Source organism: Magnolia sinica, chromosome 1 (assembly GCF_029962835.1).
Source record: "Magnolia sinica isolate HGM2019 chromosome 1, MsV1, whole genome shotgun sequence".
In the NCBI taxonomy this organism is placed as follows: domain Eukaryota; kingdom Viridiplantae; phylum Streptophyta; class Magnoliopsida; order Magnoliales; family Magnoliaceae; genus Magnolia; species Magnolia sinica.
In genome coordinates this window covers 46,134,062-46,155,567 of record NC_080573.1, presented here as the reverse complement: position 1 = coordinate 46,155,567, position 21,506 = coordinate 46,134,062, and the positions used below count along the sequence as shown (strand labels likewise).

General features: G+C 38.5%; 1 protein-coding gene across 4 annotated transcripts in view; it reads right to left on the bottom strand.

Moving 5' to 3' along the window:
- Window positions 1-21,506, bottom strand: part of LOC131247947 (uncharacterized) — a 63,004-nt gene that overhangs the window by 41,311 nt on the left and 187 nt on the right. Inside the window, exons 1-12 of one of the 4 annotated variants that reach the window (XM_058247942.1) lie at window positions 21,173-21,296; window positions 17,932-18,291; window positions 17,132-17,845; window positions 15,899-16,258; window positions 15,099-15,812; window positions 9,196-9,555; window positions 8,396-9,109; window positions 5,348-5,581; window positions 4,581-4,781; window positions 4,436-4,491; window positions 4,258-4,351; window positions 2,195-2,285 (exon numbers count right to left, since the gene is read on the bottom strand). In XM_058247942.1, coding sequence (XP_058103925.1) covers window positions 2,195-2,285; window positions 4,258-4,351; window positions 4,436-4,491; window positions 4,581-4,781; window positions 5,348-5,581; window positions 8,396-9,109; window positions 9,196-9,555; window positions 15,099-15,812; window positions 15,899-16,258; window positions 17,132-17,845; window positions 17,932-18,272 — 3,879 coding nt within the window. In that variant the 5' untranslated portion in view covers window positions 18,273-18,291; window positions 21,173-21,296. Of the gene's footprint in view, window positions 1-2,194; window positions 2,286-4,257; window positions 4,352-4,435; window positions 4,492-4,580; window positions 4,782-5,347; window positions 5,582-8,395; window positions 9,110-9,195; window positions 9,556-15,098; window positions 15,813-15,898; window positions 16,259-17,131; window positions 17,846-17,931; window positions 18,292-20,631; window positions 21,297-21,506 lie in introns of those variants that run through there. The other 3 variants (XM_058247927.1, XM_058247936.1, XM_058247952.1) reach the window with 3 other exon arrangements.

Here is a 21,506-nt window from a genome sequence, read left to right as displayed (position 1 = left end):
CAACCTTTGGAAGTGAGGATTGGTGACTCCGAACATGTGTGTCCTATGTAAAGATAGCAATAAGACAGATGATCACCGATTCATACATTGCCCTTTTACTTAGGGGATTTGGGATTCTTTCTTCCTTTTCGTTCAAGATGCAGTGGTGCATGCCCATGTTGGTGGATACTTTTTTAGAGGTGAGTCACAAGATTTGTCTTCCGAAGCAAGCTTGGGTGGAGTGGCAGTTGGCGATCTTAGCGGCCCTTCGGTCTATTTGGGGGGAGATAAATGGAAGATGCTTCAATGATTTTGAAAAGGACGCTCATTTTGTCATTCTCAAGGTGAAATCCTTTGTTGCAAATGGGCTTCTTGTATGCATTACTGAAAGATCGTGTTTTGCTTTTTACTAGATAGGGTTGTAAGCCTTTTGGAACCATCTCAGCTCGTCCTTAATAAATTCCTTTTATCTTTCCCAAAAAAAAATAAAAATCATTTCATTGTAAGGACTAACATGCAGGTCCAAGGAAGATGGTAGACATAAGATACCACAAAACCTGCCTTGATAAATCTACTTATCTAGCAAATTACCACCATGATGAAAGAATGGGCAGCCACTAGATGGGAATTCGAAGGAATGTAGCCGAGTGGAAGTCTCAGACTCTTAATCTAACTTTAGGACGGAATGGCTAAAAAAACAAGGGTTGCATGAAACCTATTGCCATAGGTGCAACTAAAGTTGAACATGGTGGTTGTCTTCAATAGTCATGATCCAGCTTAGATTGGAGTGGTCAGAAATGATAAGCGTTTAAGTATTGGCCTTCTTAAGCCCTTGTAGCGCAAGGGATTCAATATCTGCAAACATACACTCTTAGAGGTCCGCACATTTTTCTCCTAGAATCTTATTGTGGAGGCAGACTATTAAGCAATTTTTCAGTGGGTAGTAGAGTCTTGGCAAGGTCGTTGGGGCATAGATCCTTGAAGATCCTTGTATAGCTAAATTGAAGCTCTCGTTGGACAAACTTGGAAATTCAGTGCTCGATTGTTTAAAAAGAAGCGAATGGCATGCCCAAACTAAAATCGGATAAATAAGAGATTCACCAATATTGGCCAATCCCTGCATTTGTAATATGTTTTCTATTGTCTTCCATTCCCTAATAAAAGAGCAAAGAAAAAGGAAAAGAAAATATTTACAATCAACCAGTGTTCGAAGTATCAGTATCGCTACAAGTTTCACTGATCAGGGATACAAAAACAACATAGATATCGTCAATTTCCGAAAATATAGGGAAACATTAATGAAATGTGGGTTAAATGATGGAATTTTTCAGTGAAACTTCATGATATGCTAAAATACACGTCTTTGCATATTTATGAATAAAAAATTTGCAAAAATAATGCATACATAATAAGTTTCCATTTAACATGGCCTAAAAGCATGTGTTGTCGTAATAAATCAGTCCAATAGTAACACAACAATCACTTAAATTCATTAAACCAATTAACATGCAAACAAACATGCATAATGGATTCATACATTATACATCCATGCATAAATAAGCATATCAACACAATACACGTGCATGATGATCCAACCATCCAACCATCAATCCATCCAATCCATCCAACCATCCACCCATCGATCCCATACATCCACCCAACCATCCCATACATCCACCTAACCATCCAGCCATCCCATCCAATCATCCAAACATCCATCCATCCCATCTATCCATTCATCCATCCAAACATTTTTTAGGAAACAGATTTTTGGCAATATCGATACATTGGTGATAATATCGAAATATCACCGATACACTCACGATACGAGCAACACCTGAAATTTACGCGGTAAAAAATATTGGCAATCCATTAGCGATATTAATACATTGGCAATTCAAGCAACACTTGGAATTTACACAGTCAAAAATATTAGCGATACATTCACGATGTCAATATGTCAGCAATACTTAGCAATATATCACCGATACCTGGAATTTCTGATACTACAGTGTTATTGATATCGCTACCAGTGTTCTCAATATCACTACCGGTGTTCTTAGTATTACCAAGCTGGAGATATAGATAATATCAGGGATAGTATCGTAATATCAGGAATACTCTGAAAAATGCGATCAATTTATATGGTGATTCTCCCTGATCAACAAATATAATTACAAGGAGTTATGATATTGATTGAAAAAGAGAGACAAACCTCTAGAGGGACAAATCGTAGTTTTGAGAATTTTAAAGAAACATCATTAGATGACTCCCTGCGTCGTTCTTTCCACTCCTCCCATAGATAACTATCCTCCCAAGATAAACAAGTGAGAGTCAACCATGGTTCTTAGAAACTTTAAACACCACAAAAGATACAAATACTAAACAAAATTTATTTATCAAACAAAAGTGTGATCATCAATCATGTAAAAAAGGACATATACATAACTATCTTCTCAAGATAAAGAAGTGGAAGTCAACCATAGTTCTTAGAAACTTTAAACACAACAAAATATATAATTTATAAACAAGATTTATCTTTAGAACAAAAATGGTGATTGTCAATCATGAAAAAGAGGATCCATGTCATATAACCTACAATACAAATTCTTCAAAAAGGTTAACATATGCAGATAACATTGTGTCCAACACTTTTAACTTGTTGTGTAAAATCCATACTTATGAGTTATGACCTTCCAATCATGTGCTCACATCATATCTGGGTATTGGAGCATAGAGCAAAATAAAAAAGGTTGCCTCGTGAAAATCGCTAGAGAAGTGAAAGTTGATTTGCAAATGGGACCAAATCTAGCTTGAAAACCCAAATTGGATGCAAATGCTGGTTATCATTAAGTCTACAATGTGATACTCAAAATTTTGCTACAACTTCACTTTGTATAACTACGAAATGACAAACAACATGAAGACCTATTTCCAATCCAGAATAAATATCCCTGAGCAGACGGAAATTGAATTTTCAGGCATTAGCTAAAATGATATCAACCAGTGTTTTAAATATCGACGATATTGGCCAATATATCCCACGATATATCTTGTATCCCACCCATGCGATACGAAACTCACAAGTAATGCGATATATCTCACATGTTCGATCTGGTGAGCATTTTTTCTTTTCGATCCTTTTTTTTTCTATAAATCATGTTAAATCAGTGTCAAATTGTTGCAAATCCATGGTTTTTCATGTTTTGCATGAAGAATCATGGATTAGGAGCTTCAATTTCAATATTTGGGGGAGATGGGCCGAGTTGCGAAATTTATTTTAAAAAAAAAAAAAAAAAAGAAATCAAAATTTCACACTTTCTTGCAAATCGGTTGCAATCCTTGTGTCCAAACATAAAATCAAACATGTATATAATCCGATCTAGTGATTCTTCTTTTTCTTTTGAATGTATTATTTGTGTTTCCACACGTCTTCTTACATTTATAAACTATATGAATAGACTTTGAATATACTTGCATCAATTCAGTTAGACAATGCATGAATTAGGACCCCATGCAAAGAAAACCTATTATGTGCACTTATTTTTTGTAATGTTTTAATTTATAAATGTGTGTTGATGTCTCTTTTAACAATCACTGAAGTTTTATTGAAAAATTCGACCAATTTCCCCATGTTTCCAACAACAACGATACATTACGCGATACAACCGATATATCCCATGCGATAACCGATACGTATCTGTATCCCAAGGGTACGATACGTAACACGATACCGATATTTCGAACACTGATATCAACCAAATGAATCATGTGGCATGGAAAAAGAATCACTACTGCACGAAACATCAAACTGCCTAAGAGGGAAAAAATTCACAAATGAGAGAAGCTTTACCCAAGGAGAAACCTCCATCGCATAAAGAATCATAATCGAACAAACTGTTTTGGAAATGCCCTTCTAAGCATGGATAAGATACCATAGGGAGAAAAAGTAGATTCTGGAAAGTTTCATATGCATTTACTTTCTAAAACGTTCTTTATACAAGGAAAAACATATACTGCATTTTTTATATGGAAATTGGTGCGTTTCTACAGAAAAAGATTTTAGGAACCTATCATTCAGATCAGACGGATTTTATTTTTAATTGCCAACGGAAACTTGCTTAGGATAAGACTGATGGTGATGGTGATGACAATCAACAGAAGTAATTTTATTAGAACAAGCTTAAAGATAACAAGTATCCATCAAGGCAATGAATTAAAAAACGCATCCTTGAAACCCTACATAAACCAGGACGGAAATTGAAGGAGACCATTCACCTTTGAATAAGATTATTTAAACCTATGTGACTTCCTTTGGAAGAATCCATGTGCAATATGCATGGTACTTTAGGTGCCTTTTCAAATTCTTCATCTGAAAGACAAAAGTATAGCATGAGCAAAAGAGAGAAATTCATACTTGAGAAAGAAATGGAGTCTGCAAATACTGGACACTTGCCTTCAAAATTAGCTACTTCTCCAGGATGACAAATAACTATCAAACTCCAATGAACCCTGTCGTCCAATATACACCAATGCACAAATTTGGAATATCAGAGTTAACTTATAAGCATTAAATATGCATCAAGCATAATTTTTCTTACTTGAAATTTACAGGTATGAAGATGTAATCCTTTTCAAATATATTTACTTTCCGTGTCCATTTGCAAACACGTAGGAAAGCTGCCCTCCCTTCTTTTGCACTTTCTGGATCCTTGTCTAGATCAGCTAGCTTGCGGAAGAAAAAACAGTTGAAAAAATGGAACCTATGCTTGTCCTCAAGTTGGTTATTATTCTTCAAGTATCTGTCATTCAAGTAAACTATTATAAGCAACATCTCTGGAAGGTTGAATTGAAGCCCTCATGTAACAATTTAAAATAATAATAATAATAAAAAAAAAAAAAAAGAAATAAAAGCAATAGTATGCATACACAGCAAAATGGGTATGATTAGATAACTTCAAGGAACGAAAAAGAGACCGGATTGAAGGATGAATGTAGTCAAATTTTCTTTAATTTATGATTCTCTCTCCTTCCATCAAAATAAGCCAAAAAATACTCGCATATAGTCATCCTATGGTTGCACGAAGCATGAAGCATCGTGGCAACAGGGGTAAAATATCAGGCTTGAAAGAGAAACACACACAGAGTAAGTCCATAAGTCTGATAATGGTAGAACTGAAGAATATGCTATCCAAATAGTGATTAAATGAAATGAGCAAGAATGGTGTATACAAATAATGAAATTTCACAACCAAGCCTTTGTCACCTAGTTATAAGAAATAACTTTAAAAAGGAACAGTGGATGTGGAAAACAAGTGTTTTTGTCCTCAACTAGAAGAGTCATGGAAGTTTCTATATTTCAACTTACTGAATATAAAAGTCAATGATAGTGTCATTGATGAATTTCTCTGCTTGCAATAGCTCAATGTCTCCCTTACTAATTGAAACAGCATCAGCATCTCCTTCCGGATAGATAACATCTTCAAAAGGCTGATCAATGATGAATGTCTCTGGTTGCAATAGCTCAACGTCTATCTTACTAATTGAAACAGCATCAGGATCTCCTTTTGGGTGGATAACATCTTCAAAAGATTCATCAATACTGAAATTTTAAATTTTGTCAGCATATCAGGATTGAATACAAAAAGAATATAGGGCAAACCAGAAGTTCCTATCAAATTTTGAAATATGAAATCATTTTAGTGAAAGTGAAACTAACATTGAATCATGATGCTCACAAAGCCGGTTAAGTACCTAGATATGTTCTCATCCATGATTGGGAAAAGATGCCAGAGAATACAGAATATAAAAAATGAATGAAAAGTGATGTGCCATTTAATATGCATTTTCATCATAGTGGAAAATGAACCTATGTCGAATTAAGAGAATATAAAAGGTTTTTTTTATGGATAATTAAAATTCATTAAAAGAAAAGAAAGGATCAGAGATCCCACAAAGACAACAGACCACAATGACCAAGGACATGAACGATCAAAACCATATAACGCCTTGAGGACAACAGATTGTTAAGCCTAAAGGGGTTCCAAAGAGCCACCCAAAAGGATCAACAATACCCCAAGCCTGAAGTAAGAGGATGTATCAACATGCCGAAAAAGCCACTACTATCACTTTGATAGAATCTGCACTGTCAAAATACCAGTGAACTCCTGGCAAACATGGGCCCAACAGCCATACAACCCCCTAATGTTCTCCACCAAAGCTTCCAGAGACTTCATGTTGCCTTTGAAGATATGGCTTTTTATTCTTTTCATAAATCCCATAAGAGTGCCACGAGCAGCTTCACGTAGAGTATCTTCCCATGCTTCTAAACTGGACCACCTATCGATCCTTAAACTATATCTGCTGCTATATGTTGAAGAATCCAGGAGGACCCAATCTCTTAAAATGACCTCTTCCATATTCTCTCTTCGTCCGCAACAATGGAAAGTAGGATCTGATGCAAACTAGTTGCAGGAGTATTGAGAAATATGTACCAGATTTGCAACACCGGATTCACAAAAAAATTACATTGATAAGAGTCACAAGCAAGAATCAGAAGAAAAAATGATCAGCATAGTGTTGTTGATGAATGTCTCTGGTTGCAATAGCTCAAGCCTAAAGGACAATGAACTGCTAAACCTCAAGGGGATCCAAAGGCCATCAAAAAGAATCAACAATACCTTGAACCCAAAGTAAGAAGATATATCACCATCCTGAAAAGGCCATTACTACCACTTTAATAGAATTTCCATGATCAAAAGATCAGTTAACTCCTTGCAAAGAGTGCCAAATGGCTACATCGCCCCCCAATGTTCTCCACCAAAGTTTCAAGAGACTTCACTTTGTTTTCCAACAAAGAACTTTGTTTTTCAACAAAGATGCAGCTTCTTTTCTTTTCATAAATCCCACAAGACCACCATGAGAAGCACCTTCCAGAGTGTGTTTCCATGCTTCTTAAATGGACTTTCTTTCCATCTTTAAATTATATCTGACTTTTAATTATATCTGCCGCTATACCTTGGAGAACCCAAGAGAGCCCACCTTCCACATGAGGGGCCCTAGACATCATTAATTGATAACTAATCATCCAACTAATAAAAGAGCCTCTGATTCTTCAAATAATAATAATAATAGTAATTAGTATTATTATTATTATTATTATAATAAAAGATCCTCTGAAGCAAAAGGAAATCCCCAAAATAGCCATATGTATGAGCTAACTTACATCTAGCCCATACGTAGCAGCACTTTGGTCATTTCCTTGATTATGATTTATGTAGGGAAATCTATCAAATAATTCACTAACCGATTCGTGCTTCCCATGGTTTCACCACACATGGTCGTGTGGGCCCCACACTTGGGCAATGAGATCTGATTGCATCAGATTTTCCTTTTTTTTCTTTTTTTGAAAGACAACTCAAGAATCCAATTGCATCATGTGCATCTCTAACGCAGAATAAATCGATCATCTATTCATCCATTGTCCTTTCACTGAATCAATATCTGCCTCATGTGCGTGTCTAACGCCGAATCAATCGATCATCTATTCATCCATTGTCTTTTTGCAAGCCGAGTGTTGCCTGCTATCCTTGGTAGATTCAATTTAGCTTGGTCTATGCCTTTTGATATTGGAGATCTGTATAGGCTTGGCATGGTGTCGCTTTTAACAAGTAAAAGTTTTATTGAGATTTTGCCTATTGGCTGGCCTATGGATGATTTGAGGAGAAAGAAAGGGTGCTTCCGAAGTGAAGGCAATCGAGAGTGGCTCACTAGTACAATGTTTCTTGTAATTGAATGGGTTGTGGGACTAGGTTGCTTGAGATGTTGTAATTTTAGTTTTCTGTTTCTGGGTTGTGTATGTTTCTGTTTGGGTTTTAGTTAGTGTCATCTCGGTGCTTCTTTTCTCTTCTCAATAAAGGTCTCTATTAAGTATTACCTTTCAAAAAAATATCTGATTCAATCAGTAACTCAAGCTCTAATGGGAAGGGGGGAAATGAAAGGAAGCGGACAGCCACAACTGTGGTGAGTTGGCTTTAATGTGGAATGCTAAATTATACCTCACAGCTAGGCATTTTGAATAACATGCCCAACCATATATCTTGATGACATGCATATGGAAAGATACCACTAACCACTTCACGAATCCCTTCTCGACTATTCATCCAAGTACTTGAGCCAACTCACCACAGAACCATTCCTAACTCCCTACAATCTTCAATTCAACCAATGCACATGCGACTAGGAACCCATTGTCTTCCGCATTGAAGGCCATGGCAAAGCGCCACACACCTGGGTGTTTTCCATCTATATTTATACAATCAAGCATCACATTCACAAGTGATCTGCATGCTTGCTTGAAACCACAAATGGTAGCTGTATATATACAACAAAAAGTCTCAATGAGTGGTCTACTGACCTGCTAATCTTTGTTGTACTTCCTGGATTGGTTGTCTGTATTTCTTCACAAATCGTCGTAAGAGGTGTAATGGATTGTTCATAGTGCATCTCTTTTAGTGACACTTCTTTTCCCCTCCAAGCATTATCATTACTTACTTTGATCCTGCATTCTCGACTAATCTCATCCATAATATCTTTGGGTGTATAGTGCAAATTTTTCTGGAGTCGATCCTCGTCCAAAGCAGCAATCCGTTTCCTACTGGCTTGTCGATGCATTGTTGTGTTTGACATTGTTGACTCATTTGCAGCATTACAAGTATGGTTTCCCTGCAAGGATTTTATCTTGAATGTAAGCTTATCAGGAAGCTTACATGCATGTATGCGCCATGAGCAATCACCTTTAATGCATTTCGCCTGATAATGGCCACCACCTGACCCAGTGTGCTTGTACTGGAAATTCAAACGTACGGCATACTCACTTAAAGCCTTGATAAAAGCATTTGCATTTTCAAATTCTTGGCCTTCTTTTAAAATCAACATCATTTTCAGCATGTCATTGACACAACCGTCCATCAACAAGCAGTCCGTTTCATGCAAGTCATTTGATGCACTCGGAACATCATCATTATTGGCGTTAATATTAGGTGAGGAAGGTCCATGTGTCTCATTACTTCCATGTAAATCCCGCAATGATACTTGAACATTTCCAGTATCGACATTCTGCATCAGATTACTGAGAAAACAAAGACAGAAACAAGTGAGAAATAATCAGTGAACTATATAACTGAGAATACAAACAAATTTGTGTTGAAGTACTACCTGGGAATCGGAATAGTAATTGAAAGGTTTTGGACAACAAAAACATAGAGGTGAATAGGTTCGCTGCTTTGAGGAAATGCTTCCATCATATTGGATACGTCGTTATCATTCTCAATCGGCACAAGTGATTCCAAATCTAGACCAGGAGATTTGTACTTGATGCTGCTAGCAATGGTCAACTTGCAAATCCCGCACACTTTGGATAAAAGAGTGAGGTAATTGATCGCTCGATCGACATGAGCAATGCGGTTCGTACCTCCCTTGTAATAAACCTTATTTGAATCCCAAATGAAGTTGCCCCCAAATCTACAGAGTACCCGCACCTTGTTCGTAGACATCATTTGGGTGTGTTGCAATGAACTAAAAATCCATAACAAAAGAAATGTTGTTATGCTTGAGAAAGCTCAAAGAACAAAATTTTCATATGCATGTTTAGAAAAAGAAAAGACCCAAATTCTAGTCTACTTATTTGTTTACTTTTGGTCTCACCTTGGTTCCTTTGTAATTATATCACAGTTTCCTTGTGTACGTATTTGAACAAGCGAGAAGCATGATATTGTTTTCAAGGACAAGGACCTCACGGGCCTCATGGTGCATGAAACATGCCCTAAATTTTGCCCAAATTGTAAAGAAAAAAAAAAAAAACAAAAAACAAAACAAAACAAAAATCCCATCAAACCAATGATTAGTTGTTTTCCCATTGTGTAGGTCACTTGCAACATTCTTTTTAAATTCCTGTCTACTCATAGGCGGCATATTGAAGAGATAGAATTGTCCCATCCTGAAGATATTTGGAGAATGGTGGAAGCATTGCTGCCGAAATCATGGGTATTAACCACAAACCATGATCCCTGCTTGTACAAACAGACAGCTCCAGATTACCGCACAATCTCATCCCAAAACGCTCCAAATGCAAGTATCATATGATTCTCGATCAAGCAAAACATGCAATTTCGACCCACCTTTCACTAATACGGTGGGCCATCATGAGTAGGCTCTACTACGACAATAACTTCTATTGAATGATTTTAATTGTTCAAACCAGTAGAATCCAAATGCATTACTATGCCAGTGGTCCACATTAAGAAAAGGGTCACCTATCTTATGAAGAAGATAATTCAATGGGAGTACGATTGCCAAAGGAGTGGGTTCAGGTCCTATAGGGACACATGTCGGGTTCAACTACTATTTTTTCATGACCCGGACATGAAATTGCCATGGTCTTCCACATCGAAGGCCATGGCAAAGAGCCACGCACCTGGGTGTTTTCCTTGTATATTTACACAATCAAGCATCACATTCACAGATTATCAGCATGCCCGCATGAAACCACAAACGACAGCGGTATATACCACAAAAAGTCTCAATGAGTGGTCTACTGACCTGCAAATCTTTGTTGCGCTTCCTGGATTTGCTGTCAATATTTCTTCACAAATCACTCTAAGAGGTGTAATGGATTGTTCACAGTGCATCTCTTTTAGTGCCAATTCTTTACCCCTCCAAGCATTATCATTACTTAATTTGATTCCGCATTCTCGACTAATCCCGTCAACAATATCTGATATTGGGTGTACAACGCATATTTTTCTGGAGTCGATCCTCGTCCAAAGCAGCAATCCGTTTCCTACTGGCTTGTCGATGCGTTGTCGTGTTTGACATTGTTGACTCATTCGCAGCATTACAAGTATGGTTCCCCTGCAAGGATTTTATCTTGAATGTAAGCTTGTCAGGAAGCTTACATGCATGTATGTGCCATGAACAATCGCCTTTAATGCATTTCGCCTGATAATGGCCACAACCCGACCCAGTTTGCTTGTACTGGAAATTCAAACGTACGGCGTACTCACTTAAAGCCTTGTAAAAAGCATTTGCATCTTCAAATTCTTGGCCTTCTTTTAAAATCAGCATCATTTTCGGCATGTCATTGACACAACTGTCCATCAACAAGCAGTCCGTTTCACGCAAGTCATTTGATGCACTCGGAACATCATCGTTATTGGCATTAATATTAGGTGAGGAAGGTCCAAGTGTCTCATTACTTCCATGTAAATCCCGCAACGATACTTGAACATTTCCAGTATCGACATTCTGCATCAGATTACTGAGAAAACAAAGACAGAAACAAGTGAGAAATAATCAGTGAACTATATAACTGAGAATACAAACAAATTTGTGTTGAAGTACTACCTGGGAATCGGAATAGTATTTGAAAGGTTTTGGACAACAAAAACATAGAGGTGAATTGGCTCGCTGCTTTGAGGAAATGCTTCCATCATATTGGATACGTCGTTATCATTCTCAATCGGCACAAGTGATTCCAAATCTAGACCAGGAGATTTGTACTTTATGTTGCTAACGACGGTCAACTTGAAAATCCCGCACACTTTGGATAAAAGAGTGAGGTAATTGATCGCTCTATTGACATTTGCAATGCGGTTCGTGCCTCCCTTGTAATAAACCTTATTTGAATCCCAAATGAAGTTGCCCCCAAATCTACAGAGTACCCGCACCTTGTTCGTAGACATCATTTGGGTGTATTGTAATGAACTGAAAATCCAAAACAAAAGAAATGTTGTTATGCTTGAGAAAGCTCAAGAACACAATTTTCATATGCATGACCCAAATTCTAGTCTACGTATTTGTTTACTTTAGGTCTAACATGGGTTCCATTGTAATTATATCACAATTTCCTTGTATACTTATTTGAACAAGTGAGAAGCATGATATAGTTTTCCAGGACAATGCCCTCACAGGCCTCATGGTGCATGAAACGTGCCCTAAATTTTGCCCAAATTACAAATAAAAAATAAAATGAAAATCCCATCAAACCAACATTAGTTGTTTTCACTAAGGCACTCGCTGCATTCTTTTTTAATAACTATCTACTCACAGGCCACATATTGAAAAGATAGAATTATCCCATCCTGAACATATTTGGAGTATGGTGGAATCATTGCTACCAAAATCAAGGGTCTTAATCACAAACCATGATCCCTGCTTGTACAATCAGAGAGCTCTAGGTTACCACACACTATCATCCCAATCAGAGAGCTCTAGGCTACAACATTAGTTGTTTTCACTAAGGCGCTCGCTGCATTCTTTTTTAATAACTATCTACTCACAGGCCACATATTGAAAAGATAGAATTATCCCATCCTGAACATATTTGGAGTATGGTGGAATCATTGCTGCCAAAATCAAGGGTCTTAATCACAAACCATGATCCCTGCTTGTACAATCAGAGAGCTCTAGGTTACCACACACTATCATCCCAAAACGCTCCAAATGCAAGTATCATATGATTCTCGATCAAGCCAAACATGCGAGTTTGACCCACCTTTCACTAATATGGTGGGCCATCATGAGTAGGCTCTACTACGACAATCACTTCTATTGAATGATTTTAATTGTCCAAACCAGTAGAATCCAAATGCATAACTTCGCTAGTGGTCCACATTAAGAAAAGGGTCACCTATCTATTGAAGAAGATAATTCAATGGGAAGAGGATTGTCAAGGGAGTGGGTTAGGGTCCTATAGGGACACATGTCGGGTTCAAGTACCATCTTTTGATGACCCAGACCTGAACTTGCCATCGTCTTCTGCATTGAAGGCCATGGCAAAGAGCCACGCACCGTGGCGTTTTCCTTCTATAGATACACAACCAAGCATCACATTCACGGGGGTGATCGGCATGCTCGCTTGAAACCACAAATGACAGCTGTATATACAACAAAAGGTCTCAATGAGTAGTCTACTGACCTACTAATCTTTGTTGCGCTTCCCGTATTTTTTGTCTGGATTTCTTCACAAATTGTCATAAGAGGTGTGATGGATTGTTCACAGTGCAGCTCTTTTAGTGCCAATTCTTTACACCTCAAAGCACTATCATTACTTAATTTGATCCCGCATTCTCGACTAATCCCATCAACAATATCTTTGGGTGTACAGTGCATATTTTTCTGGAGTCGATCCTCGTCCAAAGCAGCAATCTGTTTCCTAGAGCCTTGTCGATGCGTGGTTGTGTTTGACATTGTTGACTCATTCGCAGCATTACAAGTATGGTTTCCCTGCAAGGATTTTATCTTGAATGTAAGCTTGTCAGGAAGCTTACATGCATGTATGCGCCATGAGCAATCGCCTTTAATGCATTTCGCCTGATAATGGCCACCACCTGACCCAGTTTGCTTGTACTGGAAATTCAAACGTACGGCGTGCTCACTTAAAGCCTTGTAAAAAGCATTTGCATCTTCAAATTCTTGGCCTTCTTTTAAAATCAGCATCATTTTCGGCATGTCATTGACACAACTGTCCATCAACAAGCAGTCCGTTTCACGCAAGTCATTTGATGCACTCGGAACATCATCGTTATTGACGTTAATATTAGGTGAGGAAGGTCCAAGTGTCTCATTACTTCCATGTAAATCCCGCAACGATACTTGAACATTTCCAGTATCGGCATTCTGCATCATATTACTGAGAAAACAAAGACAGAAACAAGTGAGAAATAATCAGTGAACTATATAACTAAGAAGACAAACAAATTTGTGTTGAAGTACCACCTGGGAATCGGAATAGTAATTGAAAGGTTTTGGACAACAAAAACATAGAGGTGAATTGGCTCGCTGCTTTGAGGAAATGCTTCCATCATATTGGATACGTCATTATCATTCTCAATCGGCACAAGTGATTCCAAATCTAGACCAGGAGATTTGTACTTGATGCTGCTAACGACGGTCAACTTGCAAATTCCGCACACTTTGGATAAAAGAGTGAGGTAATTGATCGCTCGATCGACATGAGCAATGCGGTTCGTGCCTCCCTTGTAATAAACCTTATTTGAATCGCAAATGAAGTTGCCCCCAAATCTACAGAGTACCCGCACCTTGTTCGTAGACATCATTTGGGTGTATTGTAATGAACTGAAAATCCAAAACAAAAGAAATGTTGTAATGCTTGAGAAAGCTCAAGAACACAATTTTCATATGCATGACCCAAATTCTAGTCTACTTATTTGTTTACTTTTGGTCTAACATGGGTTTCATTGTAATTATATCACAATTTCCTTGTGTACTTATTTGAACAAGTGAGGAGCATGATATAGTTTTCCAGGACAAGGCCTTCATGGGCCTAACGGTGCATGAAACGTGCCCTAAATTTTGCCCAAATTAAAAATAAAAAAATAAAATAAAAATCCCATCAAACCAATGTAAGTTGTTTTCCCTAAGGTGCTCGCCGCATTCTTTTTTAATTACTATCTACTCATAGGCCACATATTGGAAAGATAGAATTATCCCATCCTGAACATATTTGGAGTATGGTGGAATCATTGCTGCCAAAAATCAAGGGTCTTAATCACAAACCATGATCCCTGCTTGTACAATCAGGTAGCTCCAGGTTACCACACACTATCATCCCAAAACACTCCAAATGCAAGTATCATATGATTCTCGATCAAGCCAAACATGCAAGTTTGATCCACCTTTCACTAATATGGTGGGCCATCATGAGTAGGCTCTACTACGACAATCACTTCTATTGAATGATTTTAATTGTCCAAACCAGTAGAATCCAAATGCATAACTTCGCTAGTGGTCCACATTAAGAAAAGGGTCACCTATCTATTGAAGAAGATAATTCAATGGGAAGAGGATTGTCAAGGGAGCGGGTTAGGGTCCTATAGGGACACATGTCGGGTTCAAGTACCATCTTTTGATGACCCAGACCTGAACTTGCCATCGTCTTCTGCATTGAAGGCCATGGCAAAGAGCCACGCACCGTGGCATTTTCCTTCTATAGATACACAACCAAGCATCACATTCACGGGGGTGATCGGCATGCTCGCTTGAAACCACAAATGACAGCTGTATATACAACAAAAGGTCTCAATGAGTAGTCTACTGACCTACTAATCTTTGTTGTGCTTCCTGTATTTGTTGTCTGTATTTCTTCACAAATTGTCGTAAGAGGTGTAATGGATTGTTCACAGTGCAGCTCTTTTAGTGCCAATTCTTTACCCCTCCAAGCACTATCATTACTTAATTTGATCCCGCATTCTCGACTAATCCCATCAACAATATCTTTGGGTGTACAGTGCATATTTTTCTGGAGTCGATCCTCGTCCAAAGCAGCAATCTGTTTCCTACTGGCTTGTCGATGTGTTGTTGTGTTTGACATTGTTGACTCATTCGCAGCATTGCAAGTATGGTTTCCCTGCAAGGATTTTATCTTGAATGTAAGCTTGTCAGGAAGCTTACATGCATGTATGCGCCATGAGCAATCGCCTTTAATGCATTTCGCCTGATAATGGCCACCACCTGACCCAGTTTGCTTGTACTGGAAATTCCAACGTATGGCGTACTCACTTAAAGCCTTGTAAAAAGCATTTGCATCTTCAAATTCTTGGCCTTCTTTTAAAATCAGCATCATTTTCGGCATGTCATTGACACAACTGTCCATCAACAAGCAGTCTGTTTCACGCAAGTCATTTGATGCACTCGGAACATCATCGTTATTGGCGTTAATATTAGGTGAGGAAGGTCCAAGTGTCTCATTACTTCCATGTAAATCCCGCAACGATACTTGAACATTTCCAGTATCGGCATTCTGCATCATATTACTGAGAAAACAAAGATAGAAACAAGTGAGAAATAATCAGTGAACTATATAACTGAGAAGACAAACAAATTTGTGTTGAAGTACCACCTGGGAATCGGAATAGTAATTGAAAGGTTTTGGACAACAAAAACATAGAGGTGAATAGGCTCGCTGCTTTGAGGAAATGCTTCCATCATATTGGATACGTCGTTATCATTCTCAATCGGCACAAGTGATTCCAAATCTAGACCAGGAGGTTTGTACTTGATGCTGCTAACGACGGTCAACTTGCAAATTCCGCACACTTTGGATAAAAGAGTGAGGTAATTGATCGCTCGATCGACATGAGCAATGCGGTTCGTGCCTCCCTTGTAATAAACCTTATTTGAATCGCAAATGAAGTTGCCCCCAAATCTACAGAGTACCCGCACCTTGTTCGTAGACATCATTTGGGTGTATTGTAATGAACTGAAAATCCAAAACAAAAGAAATGTTGTAATGCTTGAGAAAGCTCAAGAACACAATTTTCATATGCATGACCCAAATTCTAGTCTACTTATTTGTTTACTTTTGGTCTAACATGGGTTTCATTGTAATTATATCACAATTTCCTTGTGTACTTATTTGAACAAGTGAGGAGCATGATATAGTTTTCCAGGACAAGGCCTTCATGGGCCTCACGGTGCATGAAACGTGCCCTAAATTTTGCCCAAATTAAAAATAAAAAAATAAAATAAAAATCCCATCAAACCAACATTAGTTGTTTTCCCTGAGGTGCTCGCCGCATTCTTTTTTAATTACTATCTACTCACAGGCCACATATTGGAAAGATAGAATTATCCCATCCTGAACATATTTGGAGTATGGTGGAATCATTGCTGCCAAAATCAAGGGTCTTAATCACAAACCATGATCCCTGCTTGTACAATCAGAGAGCTCTAGGTTACCACACACTATCATCCCAAAACGCTCCAAATGCAAGTATCATAGGATTCTCGATCAAGCCAAACATGCGAGTTTGACCCACCTTTCACTAATATGGTGGGCCATCATGAGTAGGCTCTACTACGACAATCACTTCTATTGAATGATTTTAATTTGTCCAAACCAGTAGAATCCAAATGCATAACTTCGCTAGTGGTCCACATTAAGAAAAGGGTCACCTATCTTTTGAAGAAGATAATTCAATGGGAAGAGGATTGTCAAGGGAGCGGGTTAGGGTCCTATAGGGACACATGTCAGGTTCAAGTACCATCTTTTGATGACCTAGACCTGAACTTGCTTGAAACCACAAATGACAGCTGTATATACAACAAAAGGTCTCATGAGTAGTCTACTGACCTACTAATCTTTGTTGTGCTTCCTGTATTTGTTGTCTGTATTTCTTCACAAATTGTCGTAAGAGGTGTAATGGATTGTTCACAGTGCAGCTCTTTTAGTGCCAATTCTTTACCCCTCCAAGCATTATCATTACTTAATTTGATCCCGCATTCTCGACTAATCCCATCAACAATATCTTTGGGTGTACAGTGCATATTTTTCTGGAGTCGATCCTCATCCAAAGCAGCAATCTGTTTCCTAGTGGCTTGTCGATGCGTTGTTGTGTTTGACATTGTTGACTCATTCGCAGCATTACAAGTATGGTTTCCCTGCAAGGATTTTATCTTGAATGTAAGCTTGTCAGGAAGCTTACATGCATGTATGCGCCATGAGCAATCGCCTTTAATGCATTTCGCCTGATAATGGCCACCACCTGACCCAGTTTGCTTGTACTGGAAATTCAAACGTACGGCGTACTCACTTAAAGCCTTGTAAAAAGCATTTGCATCTTCAAATTCTTGGCCTTCTTTTAAAATCAGCATCATTTTCGGCATGTCATTGACACAACTGTCCATCAACAAGCAGTCCGTTTCATGCAAGTCATTTGATGCACTCGGAACATCATCGTTATTGGCGTTAATATTAGGTGAGGAAGGTCCAAGTGTCTCATTACTTCCATGTAAATCCCGCAACGATACTTGAACATTTCCAGTATCGGCATTTTGCATCAGATTACTGAGAAAACAAAGACAGAAACAAGTAAGAAATAATCAGTGAACTATATAACTGAGAATACAAACAAATTGGTGTTGAAGTACTACCTGGGAATCGGAATAGTAATTGAAAGGTTTTGGACAACAAAAACATAGAGGTGAATAGGCTCGCCGCTTTGAGGAAATGCTTCCATCATATTGGATACATCATTATCATTCTCAATCGGCAGAAGTGATTCCAAATCTAGACCAGGAGATTTGTACTTGATGCTGCTAACGACGGTCAACTTGCAAATCTCGCACACTTTGGATAAAAAAGTGAGGTAATTGATCGCTCGATCGACATGAGCAATGCGGTTCGTGCCTCCCTTGTAATAAACCTTATTTGAATCGCAAATGAAGTTGCCCCCAAATCTACAGAGTACCCGCACCTTGTTCGTAGACATCATTTGGGTGTATTGTAATGAACTGAAAATCAAACAAAAGAAATGTTGTTATTGCTTGAGAAAGCTCAAAGAAGAAAATTTTCATATGCATGTTTAAAAAAGAAAAGACCCAAATTCTAGTCTACTTATTTGTTTACTTTTGGTCTAACCTCGGTTCCAATGCAATTATATCACAGTTTCCTTGTGTACTTACTTGTACAAGCAAGGAACATGATACGATTTTCCGGGACAAGGACCTCATGGGCCTCATGGTGCATGAAACATGCCCTAAAGTTTGCCCAAATTATAAAAAAATAAAATTAAATAAATAAACCATCAATCCAACGTTTGGCTGTTTTCTTGTTAAGGGTGCTCGCTGCATTCTTTTTTCATTACTGTCTACTCCCAGGCCACATATTGAAGAGATAGAATTGTCCCATCCTGAAGATATTTGGAGCATGGTGGAATCCTTGCTGCCAAAATCACGGGTCTTAATCATGAACCATGATCCCTGCTTGTACAATCAGACAGCTCCAAGTTACCGCACAATGTCATCCCAAAACCCTCCAAATGCAAGTATCATATGATTCTTGATCAAGCAAAACATGCAGTTTCGACCCACCTTTCACTTATATGGTGGGCCATCATGAGTAGGCTCTACTACGACAATCACTTCTACTGAATGATTTTAATTGTTCAAACCAGTAGAATCCAAATGCATAACTTTGCCAATGGTCCACACTAAAAAAAGGGTCTCCTATCTTATGAAGAAGATAATTCAATTGGAGTAGGATTGTCAAGGGAGCGGATTAGGGTCCTATAGGGACCTGTTTCAGGTTCAAGTACCGTCTTTCGATGACCCAGACCTGAATTTGATCAGGTTTTCGAGTACCTATCACGTGTTAGGACCCAACCTTGACCATCAGTATCACCAATCAAGGGATCATGATTATCCAATGGAGACTTCAAAGCAAGATCCATCAATGGGGCCACTTGTACAAATTGAAGAACCAAGGATACAATATACATGTCCTTAGAGCAAAGATATGCAACACAACAAACCACACAATTCAAATCTAGAATGGGATTAATCAGATCTCAGATCTCGATCAGAATGGCTTAGATGAGTTAGATCTGGTTCCAATTTTCCAGAGAACCATCAATAGATCCAAAAACAGAAAAAGATATAAAAATCGTGGGAGTCTACCAAAACTGACAGTTCCATGAAATTAAATGGTGGATGGGGCTTTGAAGGTCATTGCTGGGATGGCTTAAGATCAGCGATACCACACCAAAGAAAATAGTGGGTTCAATGGTGGAGTCGTTATTCCCACTACTTCCCATGATGTGGCCCACTATATATATATGTGTGTGTGTGGGAAATGGTACGATGAGGTCGACTTCATGGGAACTTCCCGTGAGGTCGAGCTGTGTGGGCCCCACCGTGATGTGTGTCTAACATCAACACCATGCATTTGATGGGTCTCTTTTAGGTTATGGGATATTCCAAAAATCAGCCGTATACAGAATTCAGGTGGGCCATACCATCTAAAACTATGCGAAGACATGCCTAAAACATATACAAGTACTTGGTGGCACCCACCTGAGTTTTGTGAAACTTGGTCTGACCCCTCATCCAAGTGGGACACACACAATGGATGGGCTGGATTTGTTAACCAAGTCTAGGTGAGCCCAATAAATGATTATGAATGTTTTAATGGGAGGGTAACCCCTATCGACTGTTGTATGTGGTGTGGCCCACCCAAGTCATGGATTGACTTGATTTTTAAGCTCATGGCCCATCATGGAATGGTGCATCTGGCTGATGGGATAGATGTTCGACAAACATCACAGTGGGGCCCACACAGCTCGACCAGCTCGACCTCATAGTACCATTATATATATATATATATATATATATATATATATATTCACACACACACACACACACACACACACACAAAATATATATATATATATATATATATATATATATATATATATATATATATATATATATATATATATATATATATTCACACACACACACACACACTCATGCCGAAGTGGGATTTCACCACCTATGGGTACTGGAACCCTTGACCTGGCGTTGAAACTCCTGTGAGTCTACCACTGGGGCAAGAATAAGGACCCTGAGGCGTGTTATATAGTTTGCTTTCTTTTAGGCAATCATGTTCCCATGTATGGCTTCACAGGTGGGTGAATTGTCCAAGCTACTCCTCTGGGTGTACACCCTTTGCTCCTATCTATGCATTATAGGTGGTGCGCCCCCACCTTTCTTTAAAAAATAAAATAAAATAAAAATAAAAAATAAAAAAGAGTAAAGCCCTCAATTGAGAGAGTGGTACTGATTCAAGTATACCCTCCGCCAGGAACGGTTGAGATGAGTACCTTCCATATTGATTTATACTGCCTTTCTATCATATCATTTGGTCCATGTCAGTAAGAAAATCATCCAGTGTTACCTCAAGATGAAAAATTCATCTGGAGTAAAGTAGGAGGGAATGCGAAACAGTATGAAGAAAGAAGGAAAGAGGAGAAAGGAACGTCCATTGAGATGGAATCCTTGGGACAGTAATTGAGAGGAAGAATTTTGAATGACGTGATTCAAAATCTTTCCAACCTGAGATCGCAAGATGGGTTACTCATTAGGAGTTATCAGCACTACTAGGAATGGTTCATGCACCAAAAGTCTCCTCATTGAAAATTTGTCGAGCAGGTTATCATCACGGAAATGGTCACATCAGAAACTAGAGGGAGGTGACTGGTGAGAAAGAGGACTAAAGGATTTCTTCTTTACCATGTTTTGGATCTACAGAACCAAATCCCAAACGCCAACGATTGATAGTTTTTCCTGGCCATTGAGTGGATAGCTGGAATCATTGGATCGAATTATTTAAGACCTGCGCGACCAAAGTTGGGGATCAAGATGGAATATGTTGCCTGCGACCCCGAGCGCACGAAGTTCCTGAGGTGGAAACTAGGCGGGGCCCACCGTGATGTTTGTGAGAAATCCACCCCGTCCATCCCTTCACCACATGTAAAGTTGAGATGGAGCTGTTCCAAATTCCACTTTATTTGTGTCTATCGTATCCCAGGAAAAAAAAAAACACGGGGGGGAGGGGGGAGGAATGCATATTGAATCAATGAATAATGGCCGCTAATGAAACAATAACGAATGCTGCGGAGATAAAACTAATGTGTGTGATTGTAAGATTACATAAAATAGCCAAACTA